The sequence below is a fragment of the Pantherophis guttatus genome, chromosome 3, assembly GCF_059756535.1.
Source record: "Pantherophis guttatus breed Tessera chromosome 3, ASM5975653v1, whole genome shotgun sequence".
NCBI classification, from domain to species: Eukaryota; Metazoa; Chordata; class Lepidosauria; order Squamata; family Colubridae; genus Pantherophis; species Pantherophis guttatus.
In genome coordinates this window covers 187885552-187908564 of record NC_142065.1, presented here as the reverse complement: position 1 = coordinate 187908564, position 23013 = coordinate 187885552, and the positions used below count along the sequence as shown (strand labels likewise).

The following is a 23013-nucleotide window of genomic DNA, read 5'->3' as shown; positions in this document are numbered from 1 at the left end:
TAGCAAAATGAAATACTATCCACCTGCGATAGATAGATAGATAGATAGATAGATAGATAGATAGATAGATAGATAGACAGACAGACAGAGACAGACAGACAGACGATGGATATGATCTCATTGCAATGCTTGCTACTCAAGGCCCTTTTCTTTTGCCCCAGCATTTGTAGTGTGCGTAGAATCAGAACTGTAGATTTGGAAGGGAATACAAAGTTCATCTACTCTCACTTTCTCAGATGTGCAGGAAAACCAATAGAACTGTTCCTGAGAGATGGCTATCTGACTTTAAAACCTCCAGAGATGGAGAACCTACACTCTCTGTAGGTAGATTTATGGCATTGTCACCTGCCTCCTTCAAAGGTGTACTTTCCATAGGATGACGTATTAGCTGAATGATACAACACATGTTTGCATGCAGGAAGAGTCTGGTTAATTCCTAGACACACTCAAGGAAGGTTGGTTATGCCTTTCTATATATCGCTGAACATTCCTTGTAGTTCATATTTGATAATTTGATGGGTCAATAGTCTGACAAGGAAGACTTCTCTGCCTGAATCGCTCTTTTAGTCCACTAATAATATCCCATTTTTGATAATTTCCTGCAATGATGTCCAGTATGGAGAGAGAAAGAGAAAGAGGGGGAGGGGGGAGGAGGGACAGAGAGGAGGAAAGAGGAAAAAAGTTTAGCCACATTTAAAACTGGATGCAAAAAATGTAGCCAATTTTGCTCTGTCCATATCCTCTTTGTAGCCAATTTTTTTTACTTGTTAGAACTTTGAGAGGCTAAAGAAAAATAGGTACTCAAAACCCATATTCCCATTTTTATTTATTTATTATTTATTTTATTAGTCATAGTTCTATGCCGCCCACTCTCCGAGGACTCTGGGCAGCTTACACCAAAGACAGTATACTAAATAGCATATTGCCCCCTAACAATCTGGCTCCTCATTTTACCTACCCCAGAAGGATGGAAGGCTGAGTCAACCTTGAGCCCGTGAGATTTGATCCGCTGATCTGCTGAACTAGCAGTCAGCTGAAGTAGCTGCAGTACTGCACTCTAACCACTGCTCATATGCACCACCATATTTTATTGACTATGTGCCATCAAATCAGTACTGACTTTTAATGACCACAAAGATTTAAATGATTTATATCTTAATATGTCATAAAGCCCCAGTAAGGCATTCATTTTTGGAGCGCGGCCATTGACATTCTGTGAAAAGTCTGATGCATGTCTGGCCAAAGAAAACTGTGCCTCTAACACTAAAAAAATTCCTATTCCTGCTTCAAACTTAAAAAACCCCACTCAACAATCCCTCAAAAAGGCAGTAACAAAAATAATGTTGAATAGGTCCATACAAGTAAAATTAAACCATCCCATCCCAAAGGAATACCCTGTTTGCTTACTGTAGGCTTCTGAAATTAGTGCTAAAATCACATTGCCCATATCTTCCAATTGCTGCATTCCAAAACGTTGTGCTGAGCTCCGCTTGTCAGGATTCAGATCTGAATACAACATTAAGAATCTTAAAGCAATCATTCAAATGGCAGGCCTTTGGCACCTCAAACCATCCTTGCCCCATCTTTAATTGCACCAAATGTTCCCCAAATTTACATGGGCTAGGCAGATTCCAGTTTAGGTGGTTTTCGTGGGGTGCTAAGAGCTGGCAAGGAAGTGGTTTGTTTCCTAAGCTGTCTTCTTGGTCCCATTCCTGCACATAAAACCTTGACAACAAAGGCCAAAATCATTCACCAAAATCCTTCTTGGTGACATCAACATATACCTCTGGCCTTCCAATAATTGGAGGAGGGGTGAAGTGTAGACCCAACCCTTCCGCTCTATAATGTGATCGCGATTTCTGCCATCTTTTGTTCGTTTCCAGCAAACATGATGACCCACTTAATGACAGCCACAACTTACAACCATATTTCTGCAGTCAATTACTCTTCTAAGTCAAGAACTACTTGTATTGGCATTCATTTGTGGCCAAAGCTTATACCTAATGCAGGAAAATTTTGCTATTTTTATTGAAACAAATTTACCTTGATTGTTTAAAGATAGTGCAAATAAAAAATACCAGAGTGCCCCATTTTCTATCCTGTTGCATCATGTTTTTATTTATCCCATGTCCCTGCACTCCTCTGTCCTTCATTCTCATGGATTATCTTCCTTTAACACAGTGTTTCTCAACCTTGGTAGCTTGAAGATGGGCGGACTTCAACTCCCAGAAACCCCCAGCCAGCAACGCTGGCTGGGGGATTCTGGGAGTTGAAGTCCACCCATCTTCAAGCTACCAAGGTTGAGAAACACTGCTTTAACACATCAATGGCAATAGAAGGGAGTGCTAGAATATATTCTGCTGTGATCCATTTACCCTCTACAGCTTCTCAAGATTAGTGACATTAGTAATTATTTTGCTTAACCAAAGCATTTGTTGACATTATGAAACATCGTGATAAAAGCAAAATATACAGCCTCTTAGTAACCTGTGAGCAGGCACATACCCTTTGCTATAAGCTATTAGCTTCTTTTAAAAATCAATTCAAATTTCACAAGAAAATTCCAAAGGAAGATAAAAATCTGCCTTTGAACGTTACCTATAAAATATATTTGGCAATAGAAAAGCAGATTAAGGGAAGCATTCTGCGATGCCTTTTGTCTTGTTTTGGGATTGTGAACATGTTTCAGTGGAGGAGAATTTTCTCTTAGCAATACAGCTAATCCTTGATTGATAGCCAGTAGCTTAGTGACCAAAATTAAGACCTGGCTTTGAAGTTAGAATATAGAATAACAGAGCTGGAAAAGACCTTGGAGGTCTTCTAGTCCAACATCCCGCTTAGGAATCCCTATAGTATTTCAGACAAATGGTTGTCCAATCTCTTCTTAAAAACTTCCAGTGTTGGAGCATTCACAACTTCTGGAGGCAAGTTGTTCCACTGATTGATTGTTCTAACTGTCAGGAAATTTCTCCTTAGTTCTAGGTTGCTTCTCTCCTTGATTAGTTTTCATCCATTGCTTCTTGTCCTGCCTTCAGGTCCTTTGGAGAATAGGTTGACTCCCTCTTCTTTGTGGCAGCCCCTGAGATATTGGAACACTGCTATCATTTCACCCCCCCCCCCCCGTCCTTCTTTTCATTAAACTAGACATACCCAATTCCAGCAACCGTTCTTTATATGTTTTAGCCTCCAGTCCCCTAATCATCTTTGTTGCTCTTTTCTGCACTCTTTCTAGAGTCTCCACATCTTTTTTACATATGGCGACCAAAATTGAATGTAATATTCCAAGTGTGGCCTTACCAAGGCATTATAAAGTGGTATTAACACTTCATGTGATCTTGATTCTAAAGTTCTGATGGTTGTGTCCTCCCCGTCTTCCCTGTAGTCATCAACTCAGCAATTGGCTCACATCTACAGCTATTTGCAGCATCCTATGATCACATGATTGGAATTTATGATGATTTTGCCAAAACTCAACGTTTATTTCCGGTTTCCGACAAAACCTGTCCATAGTGAACAATGGGTTTGCTGAATGACCATGGCAAAAAAAAGGTCATAAAATCAGGTCTGTCATAGGATGACCTGCTTTATCATCATTGTGACTGTAATTGCCAGGATCAATTACAGTCATAAATCAAGTACTACCCTACAATCTTCAGGACAGGGTGTTTAGTTGGTTTGGAACAGCCTTACGGTAGCTTCCATATGGTTGCACTGCTACTCTATGTGTATTAAACCTAAATTCCCAGATTGCATCCTCAATGTACCAAGGAGCCTTGGTAGTACAGTGGTCTAAAGCATCGTTATTAAGACCAGCTGCCTGCAATTACTGGAGGTTCGAATCTCGCCAGGCTCAAGGTTGACTCAGCCTTCCATCCTTTCTAAGGTAGGTAAATTGAGGACCCAGTTGTGGGGGCAATAAGCTGACTTTGTATAAATTGCTTAGCACATTGTAAGCCTCCCTGAGTCTCCGGAGAAGGGCAGCATATAAATCAAATTTTAAAAAAATGTTATAATGCTCGATTTTTTCTATGCACCTGAATGTCATCTCAAAGTACAACTCAAGTACACTACACAGTCTAGTTCTATGTAGGCTTATCAGTGGCTGTATAATGGTTACTGCACGTCTAACTATTTAGTGTTTCTCAACCTTGGCAACTTTTTAAGATGTGTGGACTTCAAAATTCTCATGCTGCCTGGAGAATTCTGGGAGTTGAAGTCCACATATCTTCAAATTGTTAAGGTTGACAAACACAGATTTAGAGGATAAGGGGAATGCATTCTCTGAAGGCACTTGATATATAAGTAGCCAGTGCAAGCTTGATTCACTCCACCCTTGGGGCATTTGCTACTGTGAACCGGCTAAGCAAGCTTCACAAGTTGAGAACTGCAGCTTATTAGTCAGAACAGAGCAGACTGACAAATCTTCCAGTGCTGGTATTTATGGGTAAATTGAAACACAGACCTGGCCCTGGCCCTTTCGAAATTCGTAGTTCTTTTCTCAGCAAATATCTCTTTAAAGTAAAAACAAAAAAAACCTTCAGGTTAAGCCATGGGCAGAAGAAATAAAAGTCCAAATCTTAACATGTACAGTATACCTGTAAAATATACTACATAAATAGCAAAGAATGACACAATGGATAACTGGCTCAACAACAATATTTTCAAGAATGATGCAAGAGTTATCAGACCAAGGCTATGTGAATCAGAAATGGAACACCACAATCCAAAAGGCCAATATTATCCTACAGAGGAACATTTCTACCAAACCCTTACAAGTAGCAAAATATAATTAGATAACACTGGTTAGGTCCCTTTGGGAATTCTGTATTTATTTCCATTCACTGATATTTTAAAAAAAAAAAAAGGGGGGGGGAAGGATAGCTGCAGGACAATAAAAAAAGTAGCCAGTGTTTTTTCCAACCAGAAAACAGTAATCAATTATGGCAGTATTTCTCAGCCTTAGTGACTTGAAGCTGGGTGGACTTCAACTCCCAGAATTCCTCACCAGCACAGCTGGCAGAGGAATTCTGAGAGTTGAAGTCCACCCAGCTTCAAGTCACTAAGGCTGAGAAACAGAAGTGTGATTGATTGGAATGACTATAAACTTCTAAAAAAGGCCTGCTATACCTGTCTTAAAGATGAAAAATCAGAATACGCTCTAGGAAAAATAAAGTTGGGATATACCATGAAGGCTATAATTAAGATCAATATTCCACTTTCGTTCTAGGGGGAAAAAAAGGAAGTGTCTACTAGTACCATTTCCAATTAACAAAAGCTTTCTGCGAGCTTCCATGTTAGTTGGAAAAAATGCTACCAGATACCTCCTAATATTTTTGCCATAATATGCTAACATGGCTTTCTTGAGGTCTTTTTTTCTATGGGTGAAAGACAGGGGAACATATAATATTATCTTTACCTTTTATTCTCCCTAGGAATCATATTTGGAAATTCATCCCCCTGCGAGGTAGATTGCTGTAGGGGACAAGTCACTGGCCTCAAATCACTTAACAAACTTTTGTCATTGAAAGAGGACTGTTTTAAACCTGGAAAGTCAACATGGTGGCTACGATGCTGGATTAGACATTAAGAAATTTCCCCCTCCCCATTAACCTCCAGTTTTAGCCAGTGACTTTATCAGTCCAAATCACTCACAGTCACAGGGATGTTGTTGCTGTGGGGAAAACAAGGGCAGGGAGCCTTACATGTGCCTGCTTTGAGTGATATAAATAAAAGTGGGATATAATACAAATCAATTAATCAATCCAATAAAAATAAAAGCAGAATACGTATAGGGTTATGTAACTAAACTATCTAGAAATCTGGAACTGGGTAGTAACTAGGTTAATAATTGTATACAATTATATATAAAAGCATACTTTAAATTTAAGCCAAGGAAGTTATTATCCGCATTATCATTACTTCTGTTTTTCTTGTGAATTTTTTCCACTAGAATGGTTTCACTATTTGCCATCATATGGAAATATACCAATTCTATTTTAATAATAAAACAAAACAAAACAAAGGGTTTTCACGGACTCTGCCTAGGGCTCCCCAAGAGAGTATACTTTACAGTCAGGGAAAACCTGCTGTTAGGTATTATGGCAATTATCGAGCAATGTAATAATTTAGACTACTTAATAAAGTAGTCTCATTTACAATTTGCAACTTTTAATAACAAGTTGAGTACAAAGTTGACCAGATGGCCACATGTTTTTATTTCTTCATGTTTTGTCAAACACATCATGCTAGAATTTATCAGGTAAAGTTCCTTTTGCAGCAAATACTATCGTTAAAACATTTGCAATGGATTTTCTCTAATTTTGCTCAAGATCAGACTGCAATCATAAATGCATAGATAAAGAGCTTATAAATTTAATCGTGATATTGCTTTCAATCCATTGGAAACATTGGTCTTGTTTTCTAATAAAGTCTTGCAAAGAGGAGACTTTAATTTAGATCAGGGGTGTCAAACTGGATTTCTTTGAGGGCCGGATCAGCATTGTAGTTCTCCTCTGTGGGCTGGCCTCAGAGGAGATGGGATGGACGCCTCCTGCAGCACCCTGCCAGCCAGACCAGGGCACAGGGGACCACGCATGCCCCCTCACAACCCATTTTCAGCCTGGATGGCCTCCTGCAGTACTTTGCCAGCCAAAACAGGTCCCAGGGGGCCTGGCAAATTGCTCAAAATGATCAAAATTTGGATGCTTGGCAACTGGTTCATATTTATGACGGCTGCAGTGTCCCAGGGTCATATGATCCCCTTTTGTGACCTTCTGACAAGCGAAGTCAATGGGGAAGCCAGATTCACTTAACAACCAAGAGCCTTGGTAGTACAGTGGTCTAAGGCACCCTGTTATTAAGCTGGTTATTAAGACCAGCTGCCTGCAATTACTGCAGGTTCGAATCTCGCCAGGCTCAAGGTTGACTCAGCCTTCCATCCTTTCTAAGGTAGGTAAATTGAGGACCCAGTTGTGGGGGCAATAAGCTGACTTTGTATAAATATTTGTATAAATATTTGTATAAATATTTGTATAAATATTTGTATAAATATTTGTATAAATATTTGTATAAATATACAAAAGGATGAAGGCTATTGCTGAGCACATTGTAAGCCGCCCTGAGTCTCCGGAGAAGGGCGGCATATAAATCAATTTTTTTTTAAAAAGTGTTACTAATTTAACAATGACAATGATTCATTTACCCACTATGGCAAGAAAGGTCGTAAAATGAGGCAAAACTCACTTAACAACAGAAATTTTGGGTTTAATTGAGGTTGTAAGTCAAGGACTACCTGTACTGGGTGATGAGAAATGCCTGAATCTAACAGCATTTATTAAAGAAGTTTAAATTGCTATTTTTTTTTTGAGATTTCTATTAAACCGAGCATCTTTCTTAAAAAAGGACTTGAATTTAAAAGTAAATCTAGATACCTCTTTAAATAAAATGGTGAACAAAAATGATTTAAGTGGAGAGAAACTGCTTTCAATTAAACTTTCTTTCCGAGTCACGTTAAACAAATCTCTTGGCCTTCTGCATGAAAGGTTTATGGTCCCAGGTTGGGACTATTTTTCAAGTCCTACAAAGGCTTTATTTAATTGCATGTAAACGTGTTTTAGCAACCGGTTAGAGTGCATATTTTCCAATCTCATTCCACCACTACTTATTGTTCAACAGAAGCTGCAACTGTCTTTCCGTTCTTAGGGTTATTACCATATATAGAACCTCCCATTCCCTTGTTACATATATCAAAGGTCTTTACATGTTGGGACGTGTCCCCTAGAAATGGGGAACAGTGAATTGCTATGGCTTTATCCAGACCAGTGTTTCAACTTCAATGCCACTTTTGTCCCATAGATTGCTGGGCCAAGGAAAAACTCATTTTGGCAAGGAGGAATTTCAACTTGCATTGAATGCAGGAAGAGGCCAGTTGTTCAACCCACCAGGCATTTCAATTATTGTAACTCAGATGATACCCTGTTTCCCCTAAAATAAAACATCCCCTGATAATAAGCCCAATCGGGCTTTTGAGCGCATGCACTAAAATAAGCCCCCACCCCTAAAAATAACCCCTCCCTGAAAATATTTCAACATATGTGCAGCCAGTCCCCACCATTTCCTCTGGTTTCCTCCACGCACCACAAAATAATAAGTCTTCCCCAAAAATAAGGCCAAGGGCTTATTTTGGGGTTCAAAATAATATAAGACAGGGTCTTATTTTCGGGGAAACACGGTAGTCAGGAACCCTGGACTTGCAAGCAACCCTTCATAGACAGCCTTTACAGCTCTCTACTCTAACTGATAAGACAATGTAATAAAATCAGCTTCACTTACAACGATGGCAGTTCAGACTTGAACAATCTGTAACTAGGGCATATTTTCCTTTTAAAAGATCCGTAGAAAATATCACATACTATGGATTATATTTGAAATTTCATCAAAACAGAGCACATAGACAAGCAACTCCGATTGGACCAAAGGATGTATTTTCATAATATTATAATGATACGTTATACAATCAAACCATGCACCAAAGCCATTCAACAGACCAATATATAGAAATTATCAAAAAGCTGAACTAATGTTGCTCTAGGCATTGCTCACAATTAAGAATGTAGTTAGTAAATGGCACCACATTAACCCTGCTTTATACTGGTATTATTTATTTCTTGTACATTTGTTTTTAGAAACTGAGTTTAGAATCATAGCTTTGTTGCATACAGTATTAACATCTGTCAGCTAGCATGACTTTAAAATAAGCCTATTCAATGAAGATTTCATAATAAACGTCCTTAAGATAATATAAAATGTGTTAACTTACCCAAGGGGTACAAACATACCATACATACATACATACATACCAGTGGTGGGTTCCAACCGGCTTTACTACTGGTTCTCTTCATGCACGTGCTTCACGCGTGCGTGCCAAACTTGCGCTCCGCGCAAGCGCATTAAGGATCTTCCCAGCTGAGGTGCGGCAATCCACTCTGCCGCACCTATCAGCTGGGCTAAAAAAAATAAGAAATAAAGGTAGGAATAACGCAGGGGTGGGCGGGAGGGCCCAGCTCCAGGACAAAGAGAACCGGTTCGGTGACGTCACATCATAACCACTACCGGCTCAGCCGAACCGGGCCGAACCGGGAGGAACCCACCACTGATACATACATACATACACAGAGACAGACAGACAGACAGTCACACACACACACACAAGTGTATTCTGTTCTGCTTCCTATTGGTTCTCCAATTTTTATTCTAGTTTTGTTTTTTTAAACACCCATCATTGTATCTACTATTTTGATTTTCTGTAGCTACTTCCTGATTTAAAAAACAAAACAAAACAGCCTTTGGCAGGTCAATATTTAGGGTGAGATAAAGGCAATATATAAACTTTCCTTAACATTATAGAAATATACAGATAAATTATATATTTATTAAAAGGATACATTGTATCATGGAACCAGCATCTAATTTGTCAATTTCAGGTGATCCAGGGCAACATTTCTTGAATTCTTTTCGGAGATCAAAAAATGAGTAGAAGCATTCAGGTAACAAGATATTCTGCAAAACAAGTTACATCTAATAAACCAAGGTATCAGTCACTTACAATTTGTAGTGCAAACTCTCAATTGATAGCATGCCCAATTAACTTAACTGACCACCCACTTACGAAGAGTTATACTCATTACACATTTGCCAAGCAGAGTCCTTCCAAGAAGCAATTCCTGCCCTATCTTCATGACAAGTTTCTTCGTCAGTAGGTGAAAAAAGGCAGAAGGAAACCAGCTGCTCTTGACTTTAACCAAGACCAAGCGGAAACAGAATTTTCAAGGAAAGTGGCCAATGTAATCAGGAAATCCTTGAATTAACAGAACCTAAAGCTAACTGTAGTTAAATGAAGATTTTGGACTTTGATTGCATTGTAGACAACAATCACAAGAAAAGAGAAGGATTCCATGATAGGAGAATAGTGTAGGAAAAGGAATCCAAGATGGATAGCAAAAACACTTAAAACACAATTCCAGCAAAAAATAATAATAATAATAATAATAATAATAATAATGGCAGTGTAGCTCTGTAAGAAGCTAGTGAAAATCTAATAAAAAGACACTATGGCTAGTCCTCAACTTTCCACCACAATTGAGCCCAGTGGGGAAATGTAAAATTTGTTACTACAAATTTTAGTATGGCACACTGTGGGCGTGGCTTGGTGGTGGTGGGGAAAATACGATTGAGTGGTCGTGGCCAACTTTAAAAAAAAAAAAAACTTTTAAGACCATTTTAAGACCATTTCTGCCGAAGAGGTTGTAAAAAAAATGCTTTTAAAAGCCTCTGATGATCCTAGCTGAGTTGTCTGATCGTCAGAGGCTTTTTTTTTCTTTTAAAAGCCTCTGACAATCCCACCTGAGTGCGATCGTCAGGGGCTTTTTTTTTAACTTTTAAAAGCATTTTTTCAGCTGAAGAGGTTGTAGAAAAAATACTTTTAAAAATAAAAAAAAAGCCTCTGATGATTGTGCGGCTCAGCTGGGTATGGGGGGGGGGGGGGGAAGGGATTTTTGCTACCGGTTCTCCAAACCACCCGCCTCCATCGCTACCAGATTGGTCAATCCGGTCCGAACCAGGATCATTTCACCCCTGACTGAACCCAAAATTTATGTTCCCAAGTGAGAAATTTCTTGAGTTTTGCGACATTTTTCAACTTTCTTTGCCTCATTTGTTAAGTGAATCACTGCAGTTGTTAAACTAGTAACTCGGTTGTTAAATGAATCTGGTTTCCCCATTGACTTTGCTGATCAGAAGGTTGCAAAAGGTGATCAAATGACCCCGGGACACAGCAACCGTCATAAATATGAGCATCCAAATGTAAATCACGCAACCATGGGGATGCTGCAACAGTCGTAAGTGTGAAAAATGGTCGTAAGTCACCTTGTTCAGTTCCTCTGTAACTTTGAATAGTCACTAAGTGAACTGTTGTAAGTCATAAAAATGAACCAGTTGTCAAGTATCTGAATTTGATCACATGACTATGGGGATGGTGCAACAGTTGTGTGAAAAACAGCCATGTCATTTTTTTTCCAGTGTTGTCATAACTTTGAACTACATTTCAGTGGTGAAATGTAAATTTTGTTACTACCGGTTCTGTGGGCGTAGCTTGGTGGGGAGGGGGGGTAATATGACTGAGTGGGCGTGGCCAACTTTTTTTTTTTTACTTTTAAAAAAAGTAACTTGTAAAAAAATGCTTTTAAAGCCTCTGATGATCGCAGCTGACTTGCCTGATTGGCAGAGGCTTTTTCTTTTTTTCCTTTAAATTTTTTTTTTCTATAACCTTTTCGGCCGAAGAGGTTGTAGAAAAAATGCTTTTAAAAATTAAAAAAAAACCTCTGATGATTGCGCGGCTCAGCTGGGCAATGGGGAGGTGGCCGGGATTTTTGCTACCGGTTCTCCGAACTACCCGCATCCATCGCTACTGGATCAGGCGATCCGGTCCGAACCGGGAGCATTTCACCTCTGCTTTGAACGGTCACTAAATGAATGATTGCAAGTCAAGGATTGCCTGTATGTAGGAACTGGAAAAGAGACAGGTCATCAAGGAAGAGAAAGTCACATAATGTATATTTTCATGGATGTTGGTAAGATCAGAGCCAGCTGAATAAGCAAGGAAAGCTAAGAACCACAACAATTTATTCTAATATGTTCAAAATAAGAGAGAAAAGCATCACTGGACCAACTGCTTTGTAAAAAAAAAATGTCAAAAAGACAAAAGTTAAACATGAAAAGGCAGATCGAGTCAGCTCCTAACCTGGCCTGGTCCTTTTAAGAAGAGGATGTACATTCTGCTAAGCACTTAGGAGCAAACGGAGGAATAGAATTCCAAGCTGGATAGAATTCTAGGCAGGGAATGCTTCCTGCCCTTGAACAAATTCAAATAAGAATTACATCTGGACACTGCAGGAAATTGTTGATAGTCTGGTTTAACTTCTCTCCATTATCTTTAAGAATAGCTGAAATAGAAACTGGAACAGGTACAAAAAAGGAGGGCAGGGTGGAAGATTAGAGAATTGAAACAAACTTATGAAGAAGAAAGGAGAAAGTGGGTATGAAGAATGAAGGCACTGGGTATGTTAAGCTTTGACAAATGGGATATGATAGAACTCCATCAATACCTGAAAGGATGTCACACAAAAAAAGTCAAGATCTGTTCTCGATCATCCTAGAAAGGAGCACTGAACAATAGTTACAGGAGAGCTACTTCTGATCGAAAGTTTTGAGAATCTTCTTAACAATAAGGGCATTTCAAGAGTGGAATCAATTACCAAGAAGGGTTTTGCGATCTCCTTATTAATTCCAGCCCAGAGCAAAGTTGGGACTTCACTGGCCAAAAAGACCTCTTTAAAACCAGCAAATCTGTCAGCCTTTCCCCATTGTAGAAATCTATTAAACCTCTGCTATTCCTAGCTGGCAAATCACTGAATTTACTAGCTGGGATCAATAAGGACTCTTTCTAATCCAATGTATCTGGCAGCCATCCGGTTACGAAAACCAGATTCATTTTATGTCAATACAAATAAGTTCTCAGCTTATGACCACATTGGAGTCCAAAATTTCCATTGCTAAGCAAGACAGTTGTTAAGTGAGTTGTGTCCCATATTACAATCTCTCTTGCCAAAACTGTTAAGTGATTTGCTGCAGTTGTTAAAGTGAATCTGGCTTTCCCATTGACCTTGCTTGTTGGAAGCCAGCTGGGAACGTTTACAAATCACATAACCCTGAGACAGGGCAACTGTCATAAATGCATGCCAGTTGTCAAATGCCCAAATTTTGTTCAGGTGACCATGGGGATGCTGCAATGATCATAAGTGTGAAACTAGTCCTAAATCACTTTTTCAGTGCCATTGTAATTCTGAACAGCTACCAAACAAATGGTTGTAAGGATTACCTGTAGGCAAAAAATATGATCAGGCTTCTATATTTCAAGAACATAGCTAAAAGAGAAACTAATCTGCCTTAAACACATTTAGATTCTAGGTAAAGGTTAAGGTTCCCTTCGCACATATGTGCTCATCTCCATTTCAAAGCCAAAGAGCCAGCACTGTCCGAAGACATCTCCATGGTCATGTGGCCGGCATGACTAAATGTCAAAGGCACATGGACCGCTGTTACCTTCCCACCAAAGGTGGTCCCTATTTTTCTACTTGCATTTTTTTACGTGCTTTCGAACTGCTAGATTGGCAGAAGCTGGGACAAGTAACGAGAGTTCACCCCATTACACGGCACTAGGGATTCAAACCACTGAACTGCCGACCTTTTGATCGACAAGCTCAGCGTCTTAGCCTCTGAGCCACCTCATCCCTCTATGTAGATTCTAGTTTTCTTTAATTACCAATTTCATATCCACAGAAAAAAAAGGACAGTGGCTGTGCTTATATATTATGTCAAGTCATAAACTGATAGATTCACAAAGTGATTTGGTTGGTTTTGGCTTAGTGTGTTGTGTGAACCTAGGTATTCTGGTTTGTTTAGCACTGGGGTGGTTTCTTTTTTACGTGTAATAAAGCAACCCAATTATGGAGTCTAACATATTTTACAAAAGCCCTTCGAAAAGTCTAAATTCAGAATCGGCAATTAAAGCAGTGGTTCTGACTTTTCAGGCTTTGCCTATAGTGTAAATGATTTTAAACTGAAAATAAATAAAACACCCATACTTCCTTCTGTCTTAATATTTACTTTGAAAAATATTTCTATACAAAGTCCATGACCAAACATCCATTTCAAGCCTCCTCTTTGGTTTACATAAAATATTTAACCAGATTAATCATGCTGTCTTATTCACCATAACATTTAACAAGATTTTACACCCATTTGACTGCAATTCAAAACAACATAAAAATGTATGATTTGACATAGAATTGCCCCAAGAAATTAGGAAAAGTCGTAACATGGAACAGCTTCTGTTACTCATACAATGCAAGGATTGTTCAATTGAACTCATCCCAAAGGAATAACAACAGAATCCCTCTCACCCTGTCATTTTAAGACAGGTTTGTCTCAAGGTTAATTTCTTAAATTTTATTTCAAGATGCCATGTTTTTGACATAACCACTGTAGACTTTTTGTTTTGGTGGAACAAAAGTGCAACTCATCTCGCCATAGTTTCCTAGCTTTGAGAACAGCTGTTCTCCTTTGCAGCCACAGTTTAAAAAGATGGGCTGAAAGTCTTTCATCTTCTAGTTGTAAAGAGGAAATTTTCCTTGCCTTGTGAAGCTAGTTGATGCTCTATCCAACTATAAACTCCAGACAAGCATTATTTCTTTGCATGGCTGAGAGAAAGGAGTGGAGATGAAGTGCATGCTTTTGTGAATGATTGATCTGTTTTGTGATACATTGACAGACAACTGCTTCAAGCCCCTTGAGATGTCTGGAGGGAATTCTCTGCTGAAGGAGACTGATTTGTTACAAGCTGAATGTAAGCTGGGCTTCACAGGATAGATGAAATCATGCACTGAGAATATGTCATCGATTTTATTTTGCTCAGAGGCTGTGTAGAAAATTATCATACTCAGATAGTGGTAGGTTTGTAGCAACTATGACTAAATGTAAACTAATTTTTCCCAAGAGTTTGCCAGCTAGATCAGTTTATTTATCACTTCTTTTTCTGTTAAAGAACTGCCAAGTAACTACTATCAATGCCACTATAAAATGGCATATAATCTCTCACTATAACATGAGAGATCTTCAGCTTTGCTGTAGGATGTGTGTAAGATTTTAGAATATATAAACAATACAGAAGAAGATAACAAAATGTGTTCATTTGGTGGGAACAAGAAAAAATTAAAAATATGTAGTCTGTTGGGCCTTTATATTAAAAGGAGCACCAAGTCTCTTGGATGAACTGAACACTATTTTGGGTTTCAATCCCTCAAGAATGTAAGTGTTTTATTCAGTGGCACGGCCAAAGAGTAGAATCTTAGCAAGGATTGAGACTAATCCATTACAGTTTGAACTCAATTGTTTTATGAGAAATGATACCTGTAGGTTAAGAAGAACTTTATTTATAATAAAGGGAAAAAACGACAAATTAGTGACGTATGAGTGGCATGCTTTCCTATTTTCTAAAATTGTATCAATTCATGCCAGATGCATATTTTTGTCATAGAACACCGAGACAGTGGGAATGCTTGGGGAATAGATACTGTTCACTACCAGAATTTCAAGATCTACAGCAATGTGATTTTTGAAGATGCAGATGAGAGATTTAATCTCTTTGAACAGAAGAGTGATAAAAACAATGAAATGTACTAACTGCAGCCAAATATAAAGTCACTCCACATCTAAAAGACAAATTGCAACAGTTCCTTATAGAGAATTGTTATAATACAAGCAATTACTCATCAATCATGAGTTAAACACTTTAAAAAGATATATTATCAATGGTTACATGTGTTACATTTATTCCAAATTTCAAGATAACTTGCAAGAAATCCAAAACAAAGCAGTACAACCAAATAAGCAGCAAGCAAAATGCTTGAACAAGAACTGTCTATTTCACAATCTTAGCAATTTTAAGATGTAGGGACTTCAAAACCCTGTGACTAGCTGCAGAATTCTGGATTTTGAATTCCCTACATCTTAAAATGGCTAAGGTTGAGAAGCACTGTTCTAAGATCAGTTAAGAACTTTTCCCAGGCATCTAAAAGACATGATGGTTTTGCTGGGCTACTTCCTTTTGCTCCTCAATATCTACTCATGGGCAAGATTGATGCAAAACTCAAATTCATTAAGCTTAAATCGATTCTTAATTCTTTGTAACATGGAAATGCAAATACATTGCCTGTGAATAATAAAATGTGGCACATTGTTTTTAATATTTCAAACACCAGGAAACCCGAAAAGTTTAGCTAGGGAGTCACTAATGCAATTCCAGCTGTAATGTCATAAGCCTTAATAAGCAAAAATGTGACAGCAAATATGAGTTTTTAAGGGAAAACTTGTGTGCTGCATCACAGCCTGATTTTTTGGGGGGGGGCGGGGGGGGGAGAGGAGAGAGACTGAATTTAGTCCACTTACCTTTTTTGATGCTTCAGGGTGTAAAACCTGCCTGATATGAAGTTGCCCATCGGCACAGAGACAGAAGGACGTACCAACGCCAATATTTAGTTCATTGCTCACAGACTGGTTAAACTAAAAAAGGATACAAAGCATTTATGATATGAAAGTGCATTCTGTAAAATTAATATTTGTATACTTTCACTAAGGATGCACATCTTAATGTAAATGGGAGGCATTGTTTATGCCAAACAATTCCCCCTGAAATGGGAAGTTCATTTTCTTCCATTCTAGCTAACTAATACAGTGTTTCTCAACCTCGGCAACTTTAAGATGTGTGGACTTCAACTCCCAGAATTCCCCAGCCACCATAGTCTATATGTCTTAAAGTTGCCAAGGTTGAGAAACAATGCTCTAGTAACTTGAATTATCATACTTTTTATGACATCTTGGCTGGAGTCCTCTGATTTTCCAGCACCACACAGAAAGTCTGTTTTAATTGAAGCCCCCTTTTCCAGTGTCATAGAAATTGGTATCAGTTCAAACTCTTCGATAATAATGGTAGAAACAGCAACACACAATAGCTGTGTCAGCCTATTTGACATAGCTAATGCTTGTGAATTATTTTGATTTGTCTTATCACGGTCAGTATCTTTTCAAAAAGCTGTTGCATCTAAAAAGATCACCTAAATCAGCCTTCTCCAGTCTTCCAGAAAACACAATAATTGAGAATTGTAATGCAATACACTTGGTGCAACAGATTGCAGAGTGGCTTGGGTGGAGTTGTAGCTATCCAAACTGGCTGGTACAAACAGCAAAAAAAGGCAAACAGGATCCAAATCATTTAATCTTTATTTACTTGTATCCCACCTTTTGGTATTTTTACAAATAACTCAAGCTGGTGAACATATCCAACACACCTTCCTCTTATTTTCCCCACAACAACCCTGTGAGATGGATTGGGCTGAGAGAGAATGACTGACCCCAAAGTCACCCAAGCTGGCTTTCATAGCTAAAGTGGGAATTGAATTCATGGTCTCCCACTTTCTAGCCTCCCACTTTCTAGCTTGGTCTAAGCATTAGACCAAACTGAGATGGGACATCCCTAGGAAACTAGAGCTTTAGGCTAACTGGAAAGCGGAAAATACTTCCAAGAAAAAAGATAATGGCAAATCACTCTTGTACTGTTGCCAGAAAAACCTTGATGTTCCCATGCAATCAGCAGTGCTTGACCTCAACTTGAGTGAGGGTGTACCTTTCAGTTTAAAAGCTAGACTAATTGTATTATTTGCATGAATCTTGATGCATTTGTAGTAATCAACTTCAACCATCAAGAACATGGCAAAGTCATCATTAGCTCCATGAGAAGGAAGAAGTCTTTAATGGAGACACCAGATTAGACTTCCTCAGTCTTTTAACTGTGCTGTACTGTACATTCAGAAATCTCCTGCTGTATGGTGAGAAATCCAAGATAGTTAGAAAGCAGCAAGAGGCCTCTGATCCAAATCATTACAGCATAAATTAGGTTTTTTGTTTACACTGCTATTCCAACCAGGGGGCAACCAGAAACCTTTCAAGAGTTCAGTCACATCTTCTGCCAGCCCTTAAGTCACATGAGATTGAATACTATTATGGGATATTTCCTTGCCGACGTACTGCATATCCTTGGGCAGCGTTCCTCAACTTTGGCCACTCTAAGATGTGTGGAACTTAAATTCACCGGATTCAACTTCCACCATTCCCCAGCCAGCCGTGGGAGTTGACGTCCTCTTGTCTTAAATTTGCCATGGTTGAGAAACACTGCCCTATAGGGGGTCATCCAACCCAACTATTGAGGATATGACTCAAGGACAGCTGGGTGATTTGGAGCATCCAAATCAATATGGTGGCTGCACATAGTTGGGATTGTCCTTTTGACTTTATTGAACACCGTCTCTCCTCCCCCTCCCCACCTTTAGATTCTTCACTGGATCAGAGTAGATGACTTTGGGGATCACTAATAAATGATTATAAGTACCATAGAGCTGATAGCAGCAGGTATCACTGACCCCAGTGACAGTCGGGTCACTAGCATCTCTGACTCAACCAGGCTGGCCATCCCAGTTCATGCACCACCAGTCCACATGGGCAAGAAGCCACCTGCCTCTCACGCTTGCTCTCCCTCTCTCAGGCTGTGAGTCACCTCTAATCTCCTTCCCTTCCCACAACACACCCAACCCCGAAGTGATCTGGTGCGCCTCGCACACCCCGATTTCCAGAAAGCTCTGTCGGGTGGGGAGGGGGGAGAGGGGAGGGGGCAAGCAAGCCAAGGTTTGGCCCTGGAAGGGAAAAGGGCCTCGTGTCCGTCTCGCCTACCTGCCCCAGGGCTTGTTCCAGCTGCGGGGCGAGCGCCAGACTGTCCTCGTCTAAGCCGGTCTCCTCTCTGCATTCGTCCGTCAGCTCCAGGCGATCGGGCCCGATCAGGACGTGGTGAAGACTGCCCACCTCCAGGGAAAAGTGGGGGAGAGGAGAGGGGGAGGGTTGGGGAGGAAAGGAAGAGATCAGTTCGCCCCCATGGGATCTGGCAGCCAGCCAGCCAACCCCCGCCGGGAAGAGGGGTAGGGGGCGGCGAAGGCTTTCTTGGAGGGGGGGAGTTGATCTCTAAAGCAGGGGTCTCCAACTTGGGCAACTTGAAGCCTGGTGGACTTCAACTCCCAAAATTCCCCCACCAGGCTTCAAGTTGCCCAAGTTGGAGACCCCTGCTCTAGAGGCTCGGTCTCTTGGCCCAAGGAAAAAGTGGCCTTTTTCTCCATTAAGAGAGACTCCCAATAAATTTTCTTTTGGAATCGCTTTCTTCCACCTGCTCGAGGGACGGCAGGCAGGGACCCTGGTGCGTCCTACGGTTTTCTTTCGAGCCCCCTTGGAGAAAAACCAGGAGGCTCATTTATAACCCCCTCCTCAAAAAAACCCCAAAAAACTGGAATCCAAAATCGGGGATCCAGCCCTTCCATCTCGACTCCCAGGCTCCAACCCCGCCCCTCTTTTTTTGGGGGGGTAAGGGGGGAACACATTTAACCCCGCAACGTTCCCCGATCCCCCCACCCAAAGCCTACTACTTCCCCCTTCGAACGAAAACTTTCCCAACACGCCCAACCAACTTTGGTCGTCAAAGTGCAAAAAAAGACCGATTTAAATTATCTGCCTTTTCCCCACCGGTGATTATAGTTCCTCTGTGGAATATCCATCCCCCCCACACACACACACGATTTACAACAGCTCGGACAAAATCCCTCCGAAGTTCTACTAATCTTTCGAAATCGAGAGTAGGGTTTATCTCCTCAATAAGCGCGGATTGGGCTGGTCCCATAGTTTTAACTCCTATTATTTGAACCGATCCGGGAGCCAGTTAACTTAAAAAAAGTGGAAGAGAGAAGGTTTTTTTCCCCCCCGGCCACGTTCAGGTAAATTCGTAACCCGCCAACTCCACGCCGGACCAAAAATAAATAAATAAATAAAATAAATACCTTTTTGCTGGCCAGATCTACTACTCGCCATAGGAGCTGGATTAATTCTCTCTCATCGGAGCCCAGTCGAGCTCCGGTCGCCCCAGCGGTGACCCCAAAGAGGATGACCAGGTAATCGGGAGACGTCGTCATGCTGAGGGCGGACGAGAAAGAAGCCCCCCGAAATTGGGGTGGAGAAAAAGGAAAGACAAACAACACCCCCCGCGCACTTCACCAAACTTTGCAAAGAAGGAAACCTCCCCGCAAAAACCAGCCAGCCGCTATTTCGGAGCCCAATTTATAGTGTAAGAAAGAAAGGAAGGAAAGAAGGAAGGAAGGAAGGAAAGAAGGAAGGAAGGAAGGAAAACGCCCCCTCCCTGGCCCCCACCTCCAACCACCAAAGCCCTGCTTTTCCGTCCTGGTCCTTCTTTTAGGAGAGAGAGACGCAGGCCCCGGTGTGGCTTTCGGAGGGGGGGCCCCAGAGAAACTTAATTACATGGGAGCCAATTCCGAAGCATAAGTTCGGCTACACCCCTCGGAAGCGCGCAATGGCTGCGGGCTTGGCTGTTTAGGGAGGTGGCTCTACCTGCCCACTCCTCCCTCCCCACGTGGTGCAGGTAAGACCGAGCGGGCTGGAGACACCTGAGGGAGCCCGCCCATTGGCTCTTTCCCATTGGGACGTGGCAATAAGAGGGGACGGACTAAGGGCTCGCTATAGGGGAGCAGAGCTCCAGGCAGGAAGAGCGCAGCTGGCTGAGGGCTGGTGAGGCATGTAGAAGGTGGGGTCAAAGGCACTGTCAGTGGAAAGCAGCTGATTGCCTTCTTGTCTACTGGACATTTCACTATAATGTCCCTCGGCAGGTGCTTTCCACGTGTGTAAACAGATTGAGAAACACCAGAAGAACATGAAATATAACACTGTCTCAACCTGGAGCTCTTTATGGATTTCAGCTCTTGTAATTTTAATTAAAATAAAAATTATGAGAGCCAATTTGGTGTAGTAGTTAAGGCACAAGGCTAAAAAGTCATGGACTATGAATGCTAGTCTCACTTTAGGCATAAAATCAAATTGAGTGAAATTGGACCAGTCACACACACTCAGCCCTAGGAATGAGGCAATGGCAAACTACTTCCAAAAAGATGCCAAGAAAGCTACAAGGACTAATCCACTCATGTGCCAGGAGCCAACTCTGACTTGAAAAAGTTCAACAAATTTGGAGATGTTAAATTGGTTGGTTAAGCAGCAATGAATGAATGAGCTCTATCCTGATAGAGCTACTATATCTGTATTAGAAAAATATAGAAAAGTTGGGCTGGCAACAATCCAAGGTTATGGATACTTTAGAAATAAATTGCACCTATATCATTAGTGTAATTTATCTCTACATATAGAAATTTGTTATAATGAAATATGACTGGAGTAAGTTTGTGTCAACTTTATTAAAATGCTGCCAGTAATCCCAAGTAGAAATAAACTCTGTTTAAATGCACCTAACATTAAACTATTGCTGATATTAGTCTTGCTTAGAGGTCAAAATATATTAGGAATGCTAGAGGGCTTGAGCTATTTTCAGGTACTTGAAACCAAACTCCATTCAATTTTAGATATTTTAAGATGTTATCTTAGTCTGCTGCAGTAAACGCAGCGAAGAGTGTGCTCCCTTTTGCAAACTTTCAATGTTGCAATCCAAAAGCTTTAGTAGAGTGGGTCATGAGATAAAAGATGGTTAACTTGAAAGGGAGGGGCACAAGTTGGAACAAAAAGAGCTATAGAAGCTGCCCAAGGCATTTGAAATTGAGAAGCGGAGTAGGTGGCCATTGTATGTACAGGGTGGCAATAGTCCTGTATTCAGTAGATTTACCAAACTGCAGATTTGATACACAAGTTCCAGTGAATCTAGTAGCACTTAAGTTTGGAATAAGCACACGTGACATTTTGCTTTTAATTTTCATCCTTGAGGTATAAGTGCCATTCAACTCAGCAGGTCTCACTCACTATGGATTGAATGTTAAGTACCTGGAGTCTTTTAAATCTAGTTCAGTGTTTCTCAACCTTGGTAGCTTGAAGATGGGTGGACTTCAACTCCCAGAATCCCCCAGCCAGCAGCGCTGGCTGGGGAATTCTGGGAGTTGAAGTCCACCCATCTTCAAGCTACCAAGGTTGAGAAACACTGATCTAGTTGATCCACTGAATCCTAAACTAGCTAAACCCCATGTTAATCTTAAGTATTGTGTAAATATGGCAGGTGTTTAATTTGCTTTCCAGTGAGCTGTATTCCAGTTAATTAAGTCCTCTCTCTTTTTATCCGAAGATGCAGCCCAGGTTCCTTCCAGAGAATCCCATTTGCGCCCTTCCTTATTTTGAAATAAAATATTAAAATAGAATCCCCTGAAAAAGCTGAAAGACAGCAGAGCGAATACGGGGACACAGCAAGCTTGCCCTTAAAGTAGTGAAAGTAGTATTGTTAAACCTAGTTATTTGAATTCTTAGCAAGACATCGAATTACCAAAAGAGCATCAGATTCACTCCAAATAGCTTGGCTAACTCAAAATTCAGCCAAGAAGCCAGGACAGCTGACAGCTCGGCCTTTTGGACGGTGTCAAACGTGGAGGGCAAGGGGGAGAGCCTTGCAAGCAGGAGGAAGCATCGGGTAAAGCAATAGAAGAACCAACCAGCCCAATCAGAGAAAGAAAAGTAAGTCTCTGAAGGGCGCATCTTCACGCTGTAGGTTCTGATTTGTCTTCGCTTTCTTTCATTCAAAGGCGCCGCCCTCGCTCAGGTGAACAAGGTAGGCACTGGCGAATGCAGATTCCAGAGGGTGAAGCCTGGGGTGGGGGTGGGGGAGACTAGCCTTTCTCCAGCCCAGCCTTCAACTTTGATCTTTGATCTTTTCTCCAGCAGTTGGAGAGGCTGGCGAGGATGATGGGAATTGCACCCCAGCCTGGGGAAGGGCGGCCTTCCAAGCAAGTCCGTTTGATTAAATTGAGGACCCCGTTTGTGGGGGCAATAAGCTGACTTTGCATAAAATATACAAAAGTATGAAGGCTATTGCTTAACGCACTGTAAGCAGCCCTGAGTCTCCGGAGAAGGGCGGCATATAAATCAAATTTAAAAAAAAAAAATGTTTTCATTCAGCTGCAGCGTATGCGCAGAAGCTCCAGAGCGGTGGAATGAATCGTTTTGCAATCAAACGTTGGCCTTGAGGAGCAGGTCACACAGCCACCTATGATCTGCTCTTTTTTTTTGTGCAACGTCTCTCTCTGTGCCTGCGCTTGGCAAGAAAGACCTCCACCCGCGATGGAAACTGCGGCAGCCGAAAACAGGTGGCTGAACGGCAGCGTCGCTGCAGGACTAGGCGGTCAAGTTTCGGAGGCTTGAAGCCCCGCCAGTCACCTCTTCCCTTGCGGAGCAAATCGTTGCAGGAAGCGGCCAATCGTTCCTTTGGAAGGGGAGGAGACTCTCGCTTGCTCCGCCCTCCTCAGGGGGAAA

At 41.0% G+C, this 23013-nt stretch overlaps 1 protein-coding gene across 1 annotated transcript in view; it reads right to left on the bottom strand.

Moving 5' to 3' along the window:
• The window catches only part of ESRP1 (epithelial splicing regulatory protein 1), a 39564-nt gene extending 19752 nt beyond the window's left edge, over nucleotides 1-19812 (bottom strand). Inside the window, exons 1-5 of the mRNA XM_087890759.1 lie at nucleotides 19545-19812; nucleotides 18397-18525; nucleotides 16063-16176; nucleotides 9444-9558; nucleotides 1408-1506 (exon numbers count right to left, since the gene is read on the bottom strand). Of these exons, the coding sequence (XP_087746885.1) occupies nucleotides 1408-1506; nucleotides 9444-9558; nucleotides 16063-16176; nucleotides 18397-18525; nucleotides 19545-19676 (589 nt within the window). The 5' untranslated portion in view covers nucleotides 19677-19812. The remainder of the gene's footprint in view (nucleotides 1-1407; nucleotides 1507-9443; nucleotides 9559-16062; nucleotides 16177-18396; nucleotides 18526-19544) is intronic.
• Between the last annotated feature and the right edge of the window lie 3201 nt (nucleotides 19813-23013).